At 38.9% G+C, this 22,690-nt stretch overlaps 1 protein-coding gene across 1 annotated transcript; it reads left to right on the top strand.

Moving 5' to 3' along the window:
* Positions 1–885: 885 nt before the first annotated feature.
* LOC145780506 (WD repeat domain phosphoinositide-interacting protein 3-like) lies at positions 886–20,701 on the top strand. Its single transcript, XM_082592124.1, has 10 exons — positions 886–995; positions 2,139–2,213; positions 11,769–11,876; positions 12,969–13,151; positions 13,621–13,694; positions 14,198–14,314; positions 15,908–15,993; positions 16,651–16,758; positions 17,931–18,052; positions 18,570–20,701. The coding sequence occupies exons 1-10, from the start codon at positions 956–958 to the stop codon at positions 18,671–18,673; spliced, it is 1,017 nt and encodes a 338-aa protein (XP_082448250.1). The 5' UTR covers positions 886–955; the 3' UTR covers positions 18,674–20,701.
* Positions 20,702–22,690: the final 1,989 nt, after the last annotated feature.

The following is a 22,690-nucleotide window of genomic DNA, read 5'->3' as shown; positions in this document are numbered from 1 at the left end:
ACTGAGCTAACGGGGCGGACAATAAATAAACGCAATAAAGGGCGAAAATAAACATATCTAACCTACGACAAAAAAACAGCTAAAAAAACATCAACTATGACTTGCAACAAGTGTGGTCGTACGTTATCAGGTTACCGGTATGTAGATTAAAGATGTGCTTAACTGTTACTTTTAAATAAGTGTTATATTGAAAATCTGAACTGCTACTTTTAACTGCTAGCCTACTTTATAACAGTTAAAGAACAAAACCATGAAAGCAGCAAAAGGCTAGGCTACAGTAAACCTCAGATAACGTGTGACTAAAAAAAAAACAATTCGTTTTGATTCAAAGACATTGAAAATGCTTTTGAATCAAAACGAAAAAAAAATTAAAAAACGTCCATTTGCTAATAATAGCCAATAGGTTGCTGGCATAGGTGGCCTACTCAGCTTGCATTGACGATAATGTTTTAATTTGCAGCGACAAGTTTACTCATTTGGATAGCTGTTGTAGGCTATTGAAAACAAACGATACGATATAACATTCTTAACGTCGCATTTAATGCCTTACGTAGACGACGTAGTTGGCTTAATAAACCCAATGAACTACGCGTATTGAGGGTAGGCTACGTTCAGTAGCGTAGGTACAACATTTTATAATTAGGAAGTGGCTATTTTTCCACACTTAATGCCATGGTTACAATCAGGTGTTGCCAGGGTTAGGTTTAAAGTTAGGAACTAGGTTAAGGTTAGAGTTAGGAATAAGATTAGGGTTTTGATCTTTGCCCAGGACTAAAAAATATTCTAAAATACAAGTTTTTGTTTTCAACAGGGCAGAATTCCTTATCTGGCAACACTATTGATGCTATTATTACACTATATAACTGTGTAAGTATAGCCACAGCCTTTATAATAATGTGTGTTGATAATTACTTTTCTTTTTTAGGTTCTACCTTATGTAGTTTAGTGAACCAAAATGTCTAACCTTGTGTCCATCGCCTTCAACCAAGATCAAGGTGAAAATGCTAATGATTTTTATTGTTTCATAACTTCGTTTTCTATAGTTATATTAAATATATCATATATGATATATACCAGGGTGATTGAAAAGTAACTCCCTATTTTAAAAAAACTATAATTTATTTTTAAAATATAATTTCTACAATTAATGAATATGAGAAGGAAGTATAATGCATGGGCTTTTATTTAAAATTCGATATGGGCGCCTTTATTTGCCACCAGCTTCTCAAGTCGACCAGGAATCGCATCAACTGATTTCGCAAGAAACTCTTGCGGGATGGAAATTGCGGAAAAAAAAGTCGCAGGGTGTTAAGTCAGGACTTCTGGCCGGCCATTCGTGTGAACCGCGACGACCCATTCATCTTCCAGGAAATTGAGCATTTAGCCATTCACGAACAACAATAGCAAAGTGTGGAGGAGCTCCATCTTGCATGAAAATCAAATCTTCAATATTTTCCCAAGCACTGATAATTGGCCAAATTTCATCTTTCAACATAGCGAGGTACCTTTCGGCATTCATGGTATCGCGAAGAATGAAAGGACCCACAATCCTATCAAAAGTCATTCCACACCATACCGTTACTTTGGGTCGATTTTGCATTTTTTCACAGGTAACACGAGGATCTTCTTCCGCCCAGTAGTGGCAGTTATGACGGTTCACAAATCCACCTATGTGGAATACAGCTTCATCACTCCATAGAATATTTTTAAAGAGGTTGGGCCAATCTCTAAACCAAGCCAACATTCAAGCCAAGCCAACGTTCCTGTAGAGTAAGACGTCCAGCCATTTTTGTAGGGTTTTGAAATAAAATAAATTTGAAAAGATTGAAATTGAACAATATTTAAACAAATCTGAAAGGAAAACAAGAACATAAATTAAATTGCCATACATTAAGTAATATATACACAAAAATTGAGAAACATGATATAGCATTTGAATAAATTGTATTTATTTTAAAATAGGGAGTTACTTTTCAATCACCCTGTACGTATATTGCATCTTAGCGAATAGTCCAAATTTTTTTCAATATTTAGCCTAGATTACCGTACCTGTTTGTGACTTTTAGATAAAATTTTGCAAACTTGCAACTGCTTTCCGTTGTATCATATGAATAAACATTGTGTTTTTTATTTTTAAGGTTGTTTTGCTTGTGGAATGCAAAACGGTTTTCGAGTTTATAATTCTCACCCATTAAAAGAAAAAGAAAGACAAGGTGATTAAAATATTCTAATGTACCTAACTGAGTTGCCAAATCAATTGGCTGACAAAGTCAACCTTTATTGATAAGATGATAAAGGACACACATCTACTTTCTAAGAAAATAATCCACACTAAAAGGTGGTCCATTGCTTTGCCACATACGCATCGCATATAACTGAACATGTTTTGCCAATACCAATGGCCCACTTTGGCATTGTAGGTATAGCCAACACTAGTTTGGATTTTGGAGTTGGTGTAGAAGTTCTCACTTTCCCAAAGTGCATGCTTAAGTCGTTCTTTTCTTTTTTAAGCCTTGCTTGTATCATTGAGGTTGTAGACTGGGTACCGTATGTGTTTTGGTCAAGCTTTCTGTAGACTTCGATCTAGTCTGTGTAATGTGTATTAGTTTATCCCTAGGGCAGATGTTTCACATCAAATCATTGCGTCAGTCATTTAGATTAGCTGCAATGTCTCATCTAATGTCTGGTAGTGCAATGACAATTGATGAGAAATAGAGATGCACCGATATATCGGTATCGGTGATATCGGCCATTTTTTTAGTATTGGTATTGGCAAAATTTGGCCGATACTAAACACGTAAAAAAAGGCGTTTGCTGCGGATTTTCTACAGAAGCAAAGGTATAGATTTTTTAAAGTTGTAACTAATGTCACATTGATATAGAAAAATAACAACCTGTTCAAATTTTTGATACGTCACACTCCCATGACTTCTTGCGCGCATGTTTTAACATTGGTTGCTTACAGTGATTCTTTCACTTAAACAAAACGTTTTGTTTCAGCAGTTTTGCGCTGTTCGATTCTTAAGTTGTATAGGGAGACTCAATTTCTGCAATATTTATCATTTGTGTTTCTTTTTTACTCTCAGCAGAGTATAAAACTTGTAAAAGTTTTTCATCCATACAACGTCATGAATTAAATTATATCTCAAATCGGCATAATGACGTGACATCATCTAAACGTAACAGAAACATCGAAAAGCATGTATATATCACTATAAAAAAAAAAACGTGACGCAAATCGGCAACATCAAAAGACATTGTTTTTGCCTTGTCAGCAGCAAGTGGTGATAACTGTGGCTTTGGGAGTTGGGCAACAGTGAGTGGTTGATCACCATTAAACTCCTGTTACAGCTAATACCCATTTCTTCTTAGTGGGGCAGACCCAATATGACCTAAGACCTTGTGTGGACTTTGGTAATGACCATTGACCAATAGACTTATAGGCGTACTATTGTCGGAATGGCCCGTTTTGGTGAGTCCAATCCTTTAACGGGGGATTTTTTCAATTTTTTTTTTATTATTAGGTATCGTAGCCTAATTATCATTGCCGTTTTAGGGTTAGGGGTTAGAGGTTAGGAACTCACCGAATAGTAGCAGACCCTACCATTGTACAGCAATAATACCACTTTAGAACACATAACACAATTAAACATGAAAATCAGAAATTTAAAAATTCACCCTATCGTTGAGGTAAAACCAAACCGGTTTATGTCCACTATTTTCTCGGTTTTTGAACATAGCTTTTTCCAGCACTCCAGGTTTCAGCCTTGTACATATATATGTAATCAAATTCAAGGTGAAGCTATGGACATACTCCCAAATATCTCGCATACTTTGAAAGCAAAACTGGGCTATTTACGACTGTGGACAATGCTACCATAAATTATGGACATAACCCCCTTATTATGGAATCGTGCCAAGGATCTATGTCCAATTTTCACCAAGGATCTATGTCCAATTTTCCATTCAGGTCATGATGCAAATTAAAAAAAAAATTGCAAAAGATTTAGTCCTTTCTATAGAATTATAACCTATTTGAATTGCTAAACAACATTGTGTGAAAATAACTTGTGCAGTGCACCTGAGTTAATATGGTGTGATAACTGGTGTATCATCATGCCTTTGTGTTATTGGTAATCCTTCCTTTTCTGGTCAAGTGGTTAATGACCAGTCTGGTTGACATTCATTACACTGATACAGCCCTCGAAATTAGCTTCCATGTACGACGGCAAAAACATTGCCGTCGCCAAATCAACAAACCTGGGATTGCGGCGGCAATTGCCGTATGCTTTAAAGTTTAATCAAACGAAATTTTATGCGCTTCTTCATCGTGTCATACGGCGGTAGTCCAGAGTGTGCTATTTTGCAAAATTTGTTAAGAATTGACGGAAACAAATCGGAATTAGAAAAGCTACAGGGTCTAGTTAAAAAAGTAAGTTAGTACAAAATTTGTTAAATGTTTTTTTGGCAATAAAGTAATGCTTCTGATCATATGGCATCGCGCGTTCATGAACGGGCAGTCTTCAAGTATTCCAGTGACGACGCGACAACCTCTACCTCCGGTACAACATCTGATGATTTCGATTCTGACTAGTTCTTTATCCAACAGACTTTGTGTTGCTCGCAGTATCCCAATTGTGCCGAAATTATGTTCGCTTATACGTAAATCGAGGCAATCTTCTCGCAGGGAGTTATTAATTTGTTACCAGTACCTGGTTGAAGAATTAACGTTATTTTATGATTATTCAACGTCGCTAGATGTCGAATTAATGTAAAACAAACGCAAATTTCTTCTTGGGCATTGTAGCTACCCAGGCAGCAAAATTCGTTGTTTTTGTATTGATTTCACATCTGTAGACGTTGAATTAATGTAAAAATGATGATAAATTAAATCAATTTGTGCTGACTCGACCGTTGACTCAACCCAAAATTAACTTACTTTTCCCCCTGAGTTATTTAACGTGAATTACCGTAACAGCGTGCGTATCGCGTTGCTCGCTTTATGGCTACTTTTCGTATTATTACATCACAACAAATGAAACAATGCGGTCGTGGTAGACAACTCTAGTATATTTTTCGCTTCTCCTTTGACATGTTTTGGTACAATTTTTTCGCAATAAACGTTCACAGCAATTGCCAAGGCAATTTCAATTTTTGACATATAGCATTGGCAACGTTTTTGACGAACTGCTAATTTCGAAGACAGCGTGAGTGTTCACAGCAAGTAAAATAGTCCGAGGTGAGGTCTTAGTGCAATGTTTCTGCTGATTACACTCCCGCTGCGAGTAAATAACACAGGAAGAAATTTTGAACAATTTTTGTCCTAATTTAGTGCTCATTTTGCGATGGCATTTTTATTGCCGTAGCAGAATGGCAATTATGACGTTTGCGGCAGCGTTTACCACGGCAATTGCCGGCTGCCGCGTGCAGCCGCTAATTTCGAGGACTGGTGATAGTTCTGCGCTCATGGTTCGCTTCTTGCTCAGGTCACACTTGTGGTGGAGTGACAGAAAACCTATTGCTACATTGAGAGCTTAGCTGATATAAAGTGACATTTAATATAACTTATCAAACGTTTTTTTCTTTGTCGATGGTGAAACGATATTGAACTTGCATCCTCGTTAGATCACTATACCACGCGTTTTTTTGTTTTTGTTTTTGTTTTATTATCTTTATCCTGCATTGCGGGAAAGCGCTATGCATCGGTGTAAAGCGCTATGCATCGGTGTACGCCTTCCGACGTACACCTGACCCACGCTGCAGCCGACTGCAATGTCTGTTTCCGGTTGTCTACTCTATTTATGACTTAAATTTGGTACTACCCATTACTCGAAATCGATCACTGGGTAGAGGCAATTATCGTAAAGTTTCTTGCCTAGAGAAACAACAGCAAGTGCGGGTGGCTGGAGTCGAACATGCAGGCTCTCGACTGCGAGCCCAACGCGCTAACCACTCGGCCACTCCTGTCTGACAAGGTGCTAGCTAGCAGAGTTGAGCAAAAACTGGAGCTGGATTGGAGTCAGAGCAGGAGTTTGTGTATTTTTAGAAAAATTGGTTCTCCTTGATGTCATTCAACCATCGTCTCAGTTTTCCCCTTTTTCCTTCCTTCTTGCCCTGTTTGAATACTTTTTTCAAGCTATGCTTTGATATCAAGCCAATTCAGGGTTGGAAGTAACGACTAGTTGTCACTATTCGATAGCGTTATTTGTTGCTTTCTGAATATCGAATGCTTATACCCATTCCTTTCAAAAATAAATATCGAATGCGCGTTATTCACTGCTTTTTTATGCAAGCAACAAAATCATTATTCGTTTTTCACTAATCGATATTTAGGAGAACTGCTGAATCATTTTTTGTTGTTCACTTATATATTTTGTCGTCAAAACGAATTTACAAGATTTGGTTTTCGGATTACTATCTGACCTAGTCCCCTTCCGGTTTTCGAACTTTATAGGATTAAGGAAAATTTTTCGGCAACACAGTTCAGAAAAACCATGCCAGTGAAAGCCGTTAACAGTGTTGCAAACCTTGCGGGTTGCTTGTTTTTGGGCTTTTTTTGGCCAGTCAATTTTTAGTAATTGCTATTCGTTGCTTTTTTTAAGTATCGATAGCGGAAAGTCATTGCTTTTTTGGGCACTATCGAATAACGAAATAGTCACTGCTTTTTGACTAACGACTTCCAACCCTGAGCCAATTATAGAAGAAATCTTAGCTTATTGGATTGATCATATGATTAAAAACTAATGATAAAAAATTAATCTTATGCTGATTTAAGGGAGGTTAAGGAGGAGAGAAAAATGTAGAACTGGAAAGGGAGCGTTCAAATATTACGTAACGCTGTTTTTCCGAATTTTTGACCCCCCATGTGACGCCAACGTAACGTTTTTGTCAACCCTCCCTCACGTGACGCTTTTCCATTACAAAGCCCGTTTTGCCAGTTTATATCAAAATTATGACGTGGAAACACGTGCTGATAAAATATCTTGGTTTGTATGCACCTAAAGCTTACGTTTGAGACATGAAGTTTTAGCTACCGGTATATTCTTTTGGAATTAAAACGTTATGTACCTACTGAAAACGTATAGTAGCCCACCATCCAAAATGTTTCGATCCAAACCTTTCATTGTTTGGTTATGTATTGAAAAAAACATCACAAAAGCGCAAAAGAAACCACAAGGAAAGCTAAGCATCTTCGAATGGGGTCATCAATGCTTCAAAAATGTTTCTATATTTTGGAGCAGTACTCTCGCTTGTGTGGTTCGAACTTGATGCATAATTGTCTTCTTCAGACTCGCACGTATGAATGTCTTCTACCTGTTGAGAGAACACGGTTCAACTCAATAAAACCACTCTGTCTACAGATAACACATTCTCTACTCTCTATGTCTCTACCAGAGATGTACGTATACGCCGCATACTTGCGGCATAGACTTTTTGTTTACGCTAACGCTTGCGGCCACATTTTTTTGAATAGTTTGCGCTTGAGGCTACGCCGTAAACTTTTTGCGGTTTTTTAGCGCATAGGGTCAATGCATACTTTTTAATGTCTTTTTTTCGCTACAACACGCCAATACCTTTAGTTGAAAGAATGTTTTCAATGGGCAAAGACAACACAGCAAAATGTCAGATGAACACTTTCAGATGCTTGTGTTTCTTCGTGGAAATTCAAAATAAAACTTATTTGTTTCGAGTGGTTTATTCTTTATACCATGTGAATGTTTGGCACCTAGCAAACAAAGTCAGTTTATGCTATAGTTAGAGATGTACCGATACCAATATTTTGGCCAATACCAATCCCGATACCGATATCACTTTTTTAGGCCGATACCGATACTGACACCGATATTTTGGCCGATACTTCGGTGTTACAAAAAGAAGCAGTTTTGGTATTTGCAAGGAATTATATCAAATGCTAAGTTTTACCTTATTTGCATAAAACTATTAAAAAAAGCTTTCATTTGGCATAATTTATTAAAGATTCCAGAAGCCAATCTCAACCGCATTATTGTGTCATAATAGTAGGTTTTAGTAATGAAAGGCCATCGTAATTGAGGACTGGGATATAAGGGAAGAAACATAACATCATAATTGGGGTTTCTGAAAAATTAATGAAGTGCCAAACTCTCCAAATAGGCTATCATAATCGATAATACGATGTATATAAAATGTAAACCAAGTGATTTGTGTAGTCGTACAAAAACTATTCGACAAGTAATGTACAACCTAACGGCGCTTGTCGTTTGGTTGAAAAGCTTTTGCCAGGCCAAGACTACCCAGGTAGCAAAAATGTATAATTTTGCATCGTTTTTACGTTGCTAAACGTTTAAAAAACTTGTGTAACTTGGTTGTTTTTTGTAAGCTGGTTCTATCAGTTTGTGATTAAATTTCCACCTTTTGTTGTAATAAACTCACCAAGCTTAAACAATGTCATGGCAGAATTTAAGTAGGCTCAAAATGAAAGCGATGGAACTACGAATCTTCACTAAACTAATCAAAATGCTCTTGTTGCGCCTAAGATGACCAAGGCCTATGAGAGGGGGGTACAGAGGGTTCGGCATACCCTTGACGGCCCAAGCCTGTGTTTGTTGAGGGGCCCAAAATTGTGGTTTGGTTGATTGAATCTTTATCCTCGGACTGGGAAAGCTTCTTGCAGAGCTTAATCCTGGCAGTTTCGCATACTTGTAGAGGCTTTAAATCACTGACGCAGGCCCGGTCACCGAGATTGACAGAGTGAAGTTTCTGATTGTTGAAGTCTTGTTGCCGGAGAACTATTCCATCCATTAGATTCCGCTGAATGGAGAGCAGTCCTTAATGTGCGTTGCTCAAGCGCACACCCCGAGAGTCGAACCAGCGCTGCTTGATCTTGAAGCTTCTTCGTTCCAGAAGTGACGCGCTAACCAATCGAGCTATCGGGGCGGATAATGGTTTAAGCGCAAAAATGTTTGGTTAAAACCATCCTAAACGACTGATTTCAAGCATTAAAGTTGTTATTCTTTAGTCCTGTGGGGCCCATAATCTAGCAAAAGGGGCCAGAAAGGTAATCGAGTGCTTTGCAAGCCAATTATGGGCCCAAAGTGGTAATTTAATGCTTTACGAGCAAAAATGTTCTGTTGAAAGCACCCTAAATTAAATCATAAAAATTAGTTATTCTGCTGTCCGAGCGTACACTAGCCATTTAATTCTTGTCGATGTCAATTCTTGCTACAAAACGGCTGCCGAGAAACATATAGTTGATTGGATGGTCTAAATGGCTAGCGTGGAAGCTACACCGTTATGGTTAGCGAATCGCAACAGCTCGCTGTACTAGTGAGTAGTGAGTGCTCAGCGTTGTGCTGATAGCCGGGAAGAACGCTCCTGTCTTCACAATGAGGTTGTCATCTTAGGCGCAACAAGACCATTTATTGATTAGTTTAGTGAGGATTCGAAGTCCCATTGCTATCATTTTGAGCCTACTTACTCTGCCATGACATTGTTTAAGCTTGGTGAGTTTATTACAGCGAAAGGTGGAAATTAAATCATAAACTGATAAAACCAGCTTACTAAAAACAACCAAGTTACATGGGTTTTTTAAACGTTTAGCAACGTAAAAACGATGCAAAAGTATACATTTTTGCTACCTGGCTAGTCTTGGCCTGGTTTTATGCTCTGCTGAGAGTAAAAAAGAAACACAAAGAAAAGAATGATAAATATTGGAGAAATTGAGTCTCCTTCACAACTTAAGAATCAAACAACGTAAAACTGCTGAAACAAAACGTTTTGCTTGAGTGAAAGAATCACTGTAAGCAAACAATGCCAAAAGGTGCGTGCATGAAGTCATGGGAGTGTGAGGTATCAAAAATTTGAACAGGTTTTTATTTTTCTACATCAATGTGATGTTAGTTACTACTTTAAAAAATCTATATTATATCTTTGCTTCTGCAGAAAATCCGCTTCAAACGCCTTTTTACATGTTTTGTATCGGCCACAGGATCGGCCAAATTTTGCCGATGCCGATACCGATACTAAAAAAATGGCCGATATCACCGATGCCGATATATCGGTACATCTCTAGCTATAGTGTATGCGCTGACGTCGCCAACTTTTTTTACAAGTTACGTTGACGCATACGGCGTATGGTTTTTCGAACGTTTGCAATTACGCTGACGGCGTCAATATTTTTTGTATGCGCATACATCACTGGTCTCTACTTGGTAATTAAAACGAATATAGTTCAGGCTTTAAGTGATGATAAGTGATACTTTTATTTGCAATTTACTTAAAATAATACTTTCTAAACCGGTCAAAATTTGCAGCCATAAAAAGGGCCAAATAAGGCCATTTCTGGCCTTATTTGCATCAATTTTTTTTAAGCCAACTGCTATTTAAAAAGGCCAGATTTTTGGAATTTGGCCTAAAAAAAGGCCACCTGGCAACCCTGATGTTGTTCACTCACATCAAAGTAAGCTTTGTGATGTAAGAATGCTACCTTGCAATTTCGCAATGCGAGGTTTTAAGCAGTTAGAACTTGTATGGAATTACGGGAATTATAGTACTGTACCGTAATTGGCGTAGTGGATACTTAATAGAGATTTTGTTGGTGCTGAATTGGTGTTGTTGGATATGATTTCAGCTTAATTTAGTATCAAAACGACGATACCAGCCAGCACAAATAAACTACTGTACCGTACTCGTAAGCGTTACGTAACGTTTTGCTTGAACCCTCCCCCCGATGTGACGCTAACGTAGCACTTTTCATAACCCCCCTCCCCTCGATAGCGTTACGTAATATTTGAACGGTCCCAAAGCGAAGAGAAAGAGTGAATAGTAGGCAGTCACTTTGTGGCGAGCGATGCGACACTAGGGACAATTTTTCAATGGCAACTACATAATTTCTGCTGTATTTTGTGCTACCTTCTTGTGTACAGTGTACGCATTTTATGTCAAGTGCGATTTGCCGAGCATTACACTTACAAAGTGATATGCTACCATACAATATATTTCTGTTTGAAGGCACCACCTCTTCACCACATACACAAATTGTTGAAATAGGCTACAAAACTCAATTTGCAGATGACTAGGGGCCTACATTATTGCAAACAATGCCATGCTTTTTCAAAAGCACCACAACAAATCCAATCCTGGCAGTGTATCGGGCTATGTCCAGTAGTGTAGCATACTATGTGTTTGACAACCGGTTGTTACTTTGAGAACCTCACTGGGTTATGTCCAAAAAAGGGGTGTAAAAAATGGGGGGTGGCGCACAATTTTGAAAAACATCCAGTTGTGTGCAAACCAAGGAGAGCATGGTATGGTTGTAAGTATGTGGCACTGGTGGTTGATCCATTTGAGATATCAAAAATATTCAAAAAAATAAATGGTGTTTTGCGTTTATTTCAGTTTAATGATTTTGGACATAACACCATTTGGTTTTACCTCAACGCTATGTACTATTACTCTTTGCCAAGTCATAGAGCTCACTTTGCTGAATAAAATGAACCCAAACACTTGTATGTTAGCATGAACCGTTTTCGAAACACAGCCATTTTAAGTTTACACTTTTGTGACAAAATCGCCATAAGTTTAGGGGGCTTCGGGCAGCTCTAAACATGATTACTTTTCAAAAATATTTTACACAAGTTATTTTTTTTGAAAAGGAAACTTTTGGCAGGGTAGGTAGCCCATATAATTTTCAAAAATTGATTTTTTTGAACCACCCTAGTACTCATGTATTAATTTCAGTGCTATAAATTGTGGCTATTCTTTGTCGAGGTATTTACATTCTTCAACAGATTTTCCAGATGAAAATGGTGGAATCGGGTATGTGGAGATGTTGTTTCGTTGCAACTACCTTGCTTTAGTAGGTGGTGGATCAACTCCACAATACCCAAGAAACAAAGGTATGATGGAATTGTTTTGTTTAAAGTTTAACTTGGACATGGGACATGTATGCATAGACAGTGTAGCACTGTGTGTTGTTGAGCCACAATTTGTGAAACTTATTGAAGGAAAATAAATGTTAATTGCTATTTTGTGTTTTAGCACGCGCTCACTCAAATTTATTTGCGTCACAGTCATTTTTGCAGATCGTTGTTTGAAGCGATTTTGGTTAGCAGAAAAAAATAGCTGAGAAACAGTGAGTGAGAACACTTTACATAGAAGAAGTGTATTACAAAGGGTTCTTCTTGCGTCACAGCAGCCAATAGATTGTGTTTTCGTCGAGCGTTGTGAGGTCCACATATCTGTCCTGGGGTTGATATACATTATACAGGACAATGGTAGATAATGTGGTGTGCAGTCTGAGAATCTGAGCCACATGCACAAGATGGTGAATCGGCGAGGTCCCATTGAAACATTGTTACTATTGAAACAGCCCACCCCAGTTCGCACGCGATTGAGCTTCACCCATTGCTTTCGAGGTAGTTCTACTGCAGATTGGACTTCTCTCAAGGTAAACAACAGAACGCTTGATTTTGCCAATGCGGTTTGTTGAAAAAGAAACTCGAAACACAAAACAAGTCGGTTTATTAGTTTGCCCCACCACAATAGTTTGACTTTCTTATATCAGCCCGTAACGAAATTAATTTAAGGCTAGGTTAACAAAAACAGTTTTGTTAAAATAGGTTGTGTATTTTACAAATAACATTTTTTTAATAAAAATGTGTTGAAACTGCAATGACATTTAGATATCTCGGCGGCCGTAAAAGTTTTTCAAAGAGTTTTAAAGTGTTTCATGCTATAAAAGATTGAGCACTTCTGCACAAGATGATTACTGCGTAAAGCACGCTTCTCTCACGTTGACATTTGTACTGTGATTGTGAAATAGCTCTCATACAACACCGCACGACATGCGCCTTGGTCGACACAAGAGCCACTTTCCTGGCAAAGTTAGGTATCTTGGAAGATATCAACTTGGTGGGTTTGTAAATGTATCTCTCTGTTATCATATTCTCATTGTTCATCATTCGCATGATAATTACCTGTTGTTGCAGTCATGATCTGGGATGATTTGAAGAAGAAAGTCGTCATTGAACTGTCATTTTCATCCGACGTCCGCAGCGTGCGTCTCCGTCGCGACCGCATCGTTGTCGCGCTTGACCGACTCATCAAAGTGTTCACCTTCACACAAAGCCCTCAACAACTTCATATATTCGAAACCATGTACAACCCTGAAGGTGAGCCCCCTCTACAAATCTACTTTCCTTTTCACCAACCGCCGGTGTGGCCGAGGTGTCTGCTATACCGTTGCGATAACGGCTTGTGTTGGATTACTGCTGCTGTGTGTGCTATCTCTATTCGAGAGTTTGTTAAATTTATTGTGAGATTGTTATTGAAAGTTGAAATTAAAGTTTGTGCAAAGAAAATTTGCCAAATTTAATTCAAGCACTCACCATGGACCGTTGGTTTTTGGCACTTTTCATTTATTCACGCTGAATGGCAGTGGCAATTTTCCAATTTGTGGTCCCAAATAAGGCCACAAAATTGGTACTTTTGCCAACTTTGCCAAAAATGATCAAACTGCAAGCAGTGAACGATGCATTTTCAGTATAAATGGGTGTTGAAATATAATGCAGATAAAGAATGAAACGTTTTGCTTCCTCTGAATGTTTAAGATTGCACTAATTTTGTAGTTTGTTATGGCAGGATTGTGCCAGCTTTGCCCAAGCAGCAGCAATTCCATCCTTGCCTTCCCATCGCGGACTACCGGGGCAGTGCAGGTTAGCGACCTTATAATTCATATCTAGTCATATGTTGTACGTAGTTATAGTTGGCATTGTTCAAGTATTGCAAACACTCCAACACGGTTGACAGAGGCTGCAAATAATCCTGAAAGATTTTCTATTGTCTCAATCGTTTGTGATACACGTTATCTGTATCCTGATATCTTGTCGAACGAATTTCTCGAATCAAAACTTTCAGTTTGTTTAATAATCTTTTGTTTAATAACTTTTATTAAAAATTGTTTCATATTAATTCCCAATCTCACTTCTTTTATTAAGTGGCCTCAATGTAGTTGTGGCAGAATTTACTGGTTGCTGCAAACATACGTAAACAATTAAATGCAACACAATTAAACACAACATAACTGCAACAAACGGTTCCGGTGCGATATAACAAACTGAGATTGATAGCAATATCACGGCAACGAGAGGCTGTGAGTGTGAAGTGACCATGATAAAATCTTCAAGTCAAGTAGAAATGAATTAAATTTGTTTCTTAGGTTGTTGATCTCGCCAACACGGAATGTCCCCCGCTAGAGGTGGCTGCACATGATAGCCTCATCACTTGCCTCGCCCTCAATCTGCACGGCACACGCCTGGCCACCGCCTCTCAAAAGGTAAAGTCATACAAGATGGTATTGCAGAACTTCATGTAACTTGAGTTTTTTGCAGGGTTGGAAAAAATCATGATTTTTTTAAAAAAATCAAAAAAATCGGATTTTTTTGATTTAAATCGGATTTTTTTGATTTAAATCAGATTTTTTTGATTTTTTTTATATAAAAAAGCGTCGAATTCTACTTGGGGGAAGAGATCATTTTAGTAAGATAGCAGAATTATTTTTAACCCCTTGATTGATTGAAAGGCTTTGCTTTGCAAGTGTTTAATCATTTTTATTATCATATTGTAGGCTAGCCTGTTTAGTGTCTATTGCACGGTACTACAACAGTTTATCGAACGACAGTTTATTAAACGACAATTAATCGAACTACAGTTTATCGAAACGACAGTTAATCGAACAACAGTTTATCGAACGACAATTTATCGAATGACAGTTAATCGAAAACCTAACCCTTACCAGTTACCCCTAGCCCCTAACCATTATCCCCTAACCCCTGAGTATTCCATTGCATATGTGCTTCGTCGTTCGATAAACTGTCGTTTCGATAAACAGTCGTTTCAATGAACTGTCGTTTCGATGAATTGTCGTTCGATGAACTGTCTTTCGATAAACTGTCGTTCAATGAACTGTCGTCCGATAAATTGTCTTTCGATAAATTGTCGTGTCAGGTTATGGCACATATTTTTAAGTAGGTGTGATATGTTGCTTTATACTAAATCATAATGTGCATATATCGAGATTGAGGTATGTCTCAGACTGTCATCTCACTACACTAAAATCTTTTCTTACGTTTGAGCACACATTACTTTGCTTTTTTGCTCAGCTGATGCATAGCCTACAACCAGACTTTTTGCAAAGAAAGTTTAACTGTGTAATATAATTATGTTACCGACGTATCATACCAAAACAATCAAAGTTCAGATGACACAAAATTGCAGTTTATTTTGCATTGAGAAGTTTGTACATAAGTACAAGCTCGCCAGCTTTTGCAGTGCCCAATCGATTTCGAACTTCTGATTAAACCAGACCAAAAGTGGAAAAAACTTGCTCAAAAACTATGTTTAGTGAACAACACTGTTTGTGAACTGCCAAGTAAACGAAGTTGCCTTTCAAAACATGCATAGCCTATAGCCTTAAGTATTTAAATATAACTTTTGTATTACAGAGAAGCAGTGAAACATTTGTTGATGTATTTATTTTTATTTTAGCAAATAAAAAATTATTTGATTTTTTTAATTGATTTTTTTGATTTTTATTGTTTGATTTAAATCATGATTTAAATCAATGATTTAAATCATTTGATTTAAATCAGCCAACCCTGGTTTTTTGTTTCAATCTTTAAAGATGTCGCTGATGTATCATTATTTTGACGACTTGTATTTGCGTTTCTGGCTCTCTGTGAAATTATTTTCTTCAACTGCAACCACAAGAAGGAAGGTATCCTTCCAACCTTCGTGTCAAGGGCTGTCTCAATTGGTCAAAGCATCTGCGAGCACTTGAAATTGTGACGAGTACATCCCAGGAATTCTTCAGCTCAATCAATTGATTGGTTATAGTTAACTGTTACTGAATTACTGATGCTCATTGCAGGGTACACTGCTGCGCATATTTGACACAGCCAGTGGTCAGCAGGTGGCAGAACTGAGGCGTGGATCCGGGAATGCTCGAATATATTGGTGAGTTTCATGACACCCCATAAGTTGTGTGTCTCATTGATGGCCTCAAAAGTTGTGTATCTCATTGATAACTTCACAAGTTGTGCGTTTCATTGATAACTTCACAGGTTGAGTGTCTCATTGATGGTTGTACAAGTTGTGCGTTTCATTGATGGCCTCACAAGTTGTGTGTTTCATTCATGGCTTCACAAGTTGTGCGTTTTATTGATGACTTTACAAGTTGAGTGCCTCATTGATGGCTTTACAAGTTGTGTCTCATTGATGGCCTCACAAGTTATGTGTCTTATTGATTACTTCACAAGTTGTGCATTTCATTGATGACCTCACAAGTTGAGTGTCTCATTGATGGCTTTACAAGTTGTGAAGTTGGCTTTACAAGTTGGCTTTATAAGGTGGCTTTACAAATTTGAACTTGAAAAAAGTGATTCCGCCTCCAAAAGATTAGTTTCAATATGTACAGGAGTTTCTGATGAGCCTTGTTGCTCCACAGCTGGTGGGGCGACATCAGGTTTGCCTGATGAGAAGCGTACCGGGCTGCTTGTTGGTCTTGCGAGCCGCATTCGTACTTTCTCTTGAAGATTTTATGTATGGTATTAACCTATTATGTTGTTTGATTTATTTTTTGTGGTTACCACATTCCACTTAATATTTTCACAGCATGAACTTCAATACTGACTCGACGTTGTTGTGCGCTTCCAGTGACCATGGAACAGTTCATATATTCTCGTTAGGTGATTCCGAGAGCAATAATGGCAAGCAATCATCGTAAGTTACATGTTGAGATCAACTTGTGTAGGGGAGGGCAATTTAGTTTCACACTTCTTAGGTCTACCAGTGGCTACAACTTCTTAGGTCTACAACTCGACCAGTGGCTGATGGTTAGGGTGGAGTGAAAACACTTTTTATGAAATTTTTATTAGCTTGGGGTTGGAAAACTTGCCAATTACTACTAAAAACAGTTGTGCAAAATTAGAATGTAATCTGACGACATCTTGATCTGCCACCAGCCACTTGAAAATTTACTATTTCCTTTTACATTAGGGTGGATCAATTTAGGGGAGTGTAAAACTTTTTTCCTCATTTTGCTTAGCTTGGGTAGCCAAAACTTTCCATTGGGTATATAGAACACTGTGCTAAAAGTATATTTCGATCGAACAAATTTTTGATGTACAACCAGGCCATTACTTATCGACTAAAAACGCAAAAATACAAAATACATGCAATTGTATTTGAATTTGACGTTAGCATAGAGATTTATTGCAATGCAATATGGAAATGATAATATGCATCAAACTTCCTCGCTTTAGATGAAATAGTCACGTTTCGATTCGAACTTGGGCATTTCTTGTCGTGATTCAATGCGTGAGCGTGATCCATCTCGCGAATTAACCCAGCACACCGCCGCTGAAGCTTCCATCACCAACTTGACGCACTTTTCCACCACCTGTGTGTGACACGGAAATCGAGGGAATAAAAGTTCTGGAGTGTCCTTAGCTGCAATCATGTCTCGCAGTTCTTTGTCCCCCATGTTTCTTGTTACAGGAGGCTCGGTGAGATTGAGAGCCTGTCAGTCAACCATATCGTAGTATTTGTTGGCGTCAAACTTTAAGGGCGGAATGCAGAATCGTCGCATTGTTCTCTGTTCGCGATGTCTTTATCGATCTTTCTGAATTCAATTAAGTCCAAGCTCACAAATTATTTGCCTCTCATCTGTGATCATGGGCAACGTAATGTTTTCTGAGTGTGCGAAGTACCCATTTCTCTGGAGAACAGTATCATGTATTTGCATGGGGCATGTATAAGCAAAATGAGGAAAAAGTTTTTCACCCACCTAAATCGATCCACCCTACTGATGGTAGTCCCCTCTTCCAAGCAACATAAACCATAAGTCTTACAAGTTAGTGGCCTTCGACTATCACGTGTGTGTGTGTCTGCAGGTCGACTCCGACCAGGTTCTTGCCCAAATACTTCAACAGCAAGTGGAGCTTTGGAAGATTCAACGTCCCAGCATCTTCACCCTGCGCATGCGCATTCACTGCCGACTCCACTGCAGTTGTTGGTGAGTTGTAACCGGTTCACGATGTCCACTATGACGTCACCGGACACATTTCTGGTATTGCTGGCTGTTTGAGGGCAGCCTCTAACCCAACCAATGGTGAGCTGAATGTGGAGCCGGTATCAATCGTTGTTTAAGTTGTAACTTGGCTGCATAGCCGAGTGGTGATGACCCTGGTACGATGCTCGAAAGGGTGTCGGTTCACACTGCTCAAGAGCATGCGGCTGTGTCTTTGGCAGGATATTTAAAGGCATGCCTGAAGGTGGACACGAAGAATGACTTCTTTGCCTTCCCGTCCTTTTAATCTAAATCTTCATCTGCTGGGTGCAAGCCTGGATATGACAAAAAGCTATAGCTTTGTAAAGCATTGTGAGCAAGAGTGCTCTCAATGAGCAGTCTCTATCACATTGTCGCCTGTTGTGAGGTGTAGTGCCTGGGCTCGAACCGTGCCCTCTCACGCGGCGTCAACGACTTGATAACATTCCGTTGCAAGTTGGGCTAACCCTTTGTGTCATCACAGCAATCTGCTATGATGGAAGCTATTACAAGTTCTCCTTCAACCAGAAGGGCGAGTGTTCTCGCGACTGTTTCTCACGGTTCCTGGAAGCCACCGACGACACGTAAACGGAATGAATCCTGGATCACAATGATCTTTCGAAACCTGTGCAATACATGACCCCCGATCCCTTGCAGTGATCGTTATTTTATCGTGTTCATTTTTGTCTTGTACTTTATCGCATTTGTATTCATCCCAACTATTGTTGCAGCCGAGATTGAGTGTTCACATGGGCTACGGCGGCCATGTTGAGTGTTCACATGGGCTACGGCGGTCATGTTGAGTGTTCACATGGGCTACGGCGGCCATTTATCGAACATAGAAAGATGGGAATGTTAACAAAGATCCATTTATCTTCAGTCACACAAAATTCAACCTGAGGCGAGGTATTGATATGATTCGCCGCAGATACTGACATCATGTAAAAATATCGTGACTGGATGTTCATTTTATGATGACATCTTTCGGGACTGACAACCAGAAAAGTGTATAGGACGGCGACATACGCGTTTGTACGAGAATTTCGAAAGGCGGAAAGCATCGTAAAATTCAAAATGCGTGTCCTCAAACTGTGTTTAAGTTACTATTCAGAAAATATTTCTTGGCCTAGGTTTCGTTTTGTTTGAAACTAACGTTGAAAGTAAAGAATTTCACGTCAAATTGTATTTCATGGAGTTAAATTTTCTTTGGAACAGCTCAAGTTAATATCAACCAAAATGCTTCAAGAAACTTATGAAACAAAATATTCAATTTGGTTACTACAATAGAGATTACTTTTTTCAACCAAACCATAAGTTTTTCTTTGGAATATTTAACCCGTTGTGCTGCCCGTAATCTTTCAGTTTTCATTTCGTATGAAAAATGTGAGCAAAGTAAAGCGGTTCTCAAGTGTTGAGATTAAACCGCACCTAGTGTTTCTTATTCAATGTTAAACTAGTTTCCTTTCAAAGACTAGATGCATAGCTAATTATTTTGATTTTGTAATGTTAAATAACTGTGTTGCGGTTATGTCAGTTTGTGGTTAAGAAATGTTTAGAAATTGTAAAGTACATTCGACCTGATGTGATGTAAGTTTGATGATTTTCACAATTCCATGAAATGTTTTCTGACCTCGCTTTCCACGTTCATATCTTGGAATGCGGAAGCCAAATATCTCTGAGATCAGAATAAAGCGGGCTGCTGACCTGGAGGGGCTTCACTTGGTTGTTCATTGGTCTTGTTATGTTTTGTGTGCTAGAATTACTTGAACAAATTTAAGTTTTTAGTTTTCGAGGCTTGTTTAATTTTAGGCAATCAAGTCATATTTGCTAACTTCTTAACCAATTTTTTGCGCCCTTCATGTTTTTCATAGGGCCAAAAATATCTCATCAGCTGCTTCGACGTACATCAATCGTTGTATGATTGACAACACTTTATAGCTTACTGTTCGTGGAATGTTTGATTAATTTACCTTAAAAATCTAAGAAACGTAGCCGTGCACAACTGCACATAACCCTTTTTTTTTCGCGCTGTTCAGTGGTTGAATTTGAACAACTGATCAGGCCAATGTCGTAGTTCTGTAGCTTTCTCGTTGCATTCTGTACCATTTGCCAGCAGTATCATATTGTATCTGTATTGTCAACAAGTGTATCTGTATTGTGTGTTCTACTTCGGCCCATTAAAGCGGTTTGAAGGTTACTTGGGAACATGGCAATTTGTTTGAAATGATCGAGGTCGGAAGTGCAACCTTTCTGGCCGTAACTCTATACCTGCGCAGTCCATCTACCGCGGCAGAATATAGTAGGGAAGGCCGAGATGCAAATGTTACATACAGTGGCGTAGCTAGGCAATGTGCGTTTTTTTATCAGATTATAATCAAAAATCGTAGTCTGAAAGTGCCGCCCCCCCCCTAGTTGCGCCACTGGTTACACACCGATTCCAATTCTCTCGCAGCATTCCTTGTTTTCGGCACCGCAGCGTCTTCATGGAATGGCGAACTACCAGCGAGTCTAGTATTGCCCTCGGTCGAATGTGCTCATATATTTGTATTATTGCAATGTTGCGCGTTGTCGTTAAAAAATAAAATCGCCAGTTTTTCTCTTGATTAAAACATTGTTTTCCTCATTACGGTCTCCCAACATTGTGATTGTCATGGAATTGAGAGGTAAGCCGAGTGACGTTACGCTTGAAGACAATCTCAACCAACGTCGAGCGGTTATGGGGTGAAAGTTCGGGTGTTTCATTTGTTCACGGTTTAATCAGATCGGATTTTAGTCACATGGAGCCGATCTAAAATATTTTTTCGTTCAGACGACTTTGAGGGTGCGCAGCCCCCCCCCAAAGTTTGAAAAATTGAAGCCCTGGAAAGTTTGTGATATCTCGCCCTCGGTAACGTAAAGAGATAGGAAGACGTGTGAAGTGAAGTGTCAACTTGTGCGGAATGCCCAACTTCCTATCTGCGCTTAATACATTTTACTAACATTTAAAACGCTATCCTATCTGCAACGAAAAAAAGTTAATTGCAAAAATCCGTTTTTCATATTTTTGATGTTTTATAGTTCTGCCGAAACAAAACGCTTTCAGTAACTAGGACTACAGTCAGGCGCGGATCTATGGGGGGGCCCGCCCCCCCCCCCCCGAAATGTTGTGAAAAATTGTTGAATGGTTTGATATGCTTCTAAACAGGTGATATTAGTCCCACAGCGGACTTAACTTATCCCTGGAGGGGGGGGATTATTTATTGTTATTATTGAGGTTGAAATTATTCATCTATTATACATTTTAATAGCAACATTTGTTGGAGCTGGCTCAGCTGAAACCAATGCTGAGCCAAATGACGTCAGTTGAAACAATCTGAAACCTGAATTGTTTTATAGTTGTTAGTCTTCATCATAATTTCAATCAATTACCGTAGGCTATATGTCTGCAAACATACAAGTATCCAATTGGTCATGGACACTGCATACAGGGTTTTAAACCAGATTTCAAGTTTACTTTGCATGCTTAGCAATTTTTATTCCAACCCCCCCTTTGGCACGCGTGTGACGTCACGATATTGATATGTCTCTAAAACAAAGTTACAAAGTTTGCCTAATTTTAAGCGAAACTGCATTAAAAAAGCGACTTTTGCCGATACCAAACATCTCAGCCAGGAATTAGCAACAAGAAAACATAGAGACTTAGCTTTATTGCAGAAAAAAACATGATCTTATTTTTTTGCTATGCCACCGGACGGCACCATTTTACAGGAATATTTATACCCATATTTTTGTTGAAAATGCTCTCAGAATGCACCAAATTTAAAGTAATATTTCAAAATTTTCTGGGGGAGGCCCCCCAGACCACCTCTGCTGGGTTTCGCCTTTGGCGAACACGCCGTCGGGCTTCGCCCGCCGGCCGTCTACTTTTTAATTCATTTTCAAATTTTCTGGCCCCCCCAAAAAAAACTCCTAGATCCGCGCCTGACTACAGTGATAATATTTTTAACGAAGATAGAGTTAATTAGTCTATGATCTAACAATGCAGGTGGATACATGAAAGATGTCGATATCCGAAGATTGTTTTGAGTGTGAAGGATGCAAGAAGATTGAAGAGCGATCGATACTGCTGTAAAGCTGAAGTTGAATGCCAGTGGTAGTTGTGAACCGGCAGTACTTGCAAGGTTTGGTTGGGCGAAATTCAGGGAAGTATCGAGAGTTGTGATTTTCGTTGAGAATTTATACTAGTTGTGTGAGATCTGCAATGCTGCACGGAAGTGAGACATGGTAGCCTGAAGATGATCTTTTGAGAAGAGCGCTAGAGTTGCGAGTGGAGGGTCGTAGGAAACAAAGAAGACCCAAGAAAAGCAGCAAGGTCGGTTTGATATGCGAGGACGCTGTGGAAGCAGGGTGTGAAGGCAATTGCGGCGCCTGGAAGTGGATCCGGCCACGGTTTTAAAACTGAATTAGGCTACTACATTATTGGACAAATATTAAAATACTTTTGGAGGAACTACACCAGAAATTCGTGTGAAAGAAATTTGTATGCGTGCGTTGGTAACCTATCTATGCGGAACGCCCAGGCAACTAGCGAAAGGGAAACCACGACTTGAAAGAACCAGAAGTAAA

Source organism: Aplidium turbinatum, chromosome 12, assembly GCF_918807975.1.
Source record: "Aplidium turbinatum chromosome 12, kaAplTurb1.1, whole genome shotgun sequence".
NCBI lineage: Eukaryota > Metazoa > Chordata > Ascidiacea > Aplousobranchia > Polyclinidae > Aplidium > Aplidium turbinatum.
Note: the sequence above shows the minus strand (reverse complement) of the source record. Positions and strands in the feature narration are given on the sequence as shown.

Excerpts from the sequence above, each read along its gene's own strand:
- LOC145780506 (XM_082592124.1), top strand. The coding sequence starts at position 956 with ATGTCTAACCTTGTGTCCATCGCCTTCAACCAAGATCAAG. Across the intron at positions 13,695-14,197 it reads GGACTACCGGGGCAGTGCAG|GTTGTTGATCTCGCCAACAC; the intron begins GTTAGCGACCTT and ends TTTGTTTCTTAG. Across the intron at positions 15,994-16,650 it reads GGGAATGCTCGAATATATTG|CATGAACTTCAATACTGACT; the intron begins GTGAGTTTCATG and ends ATATTTTCACAG.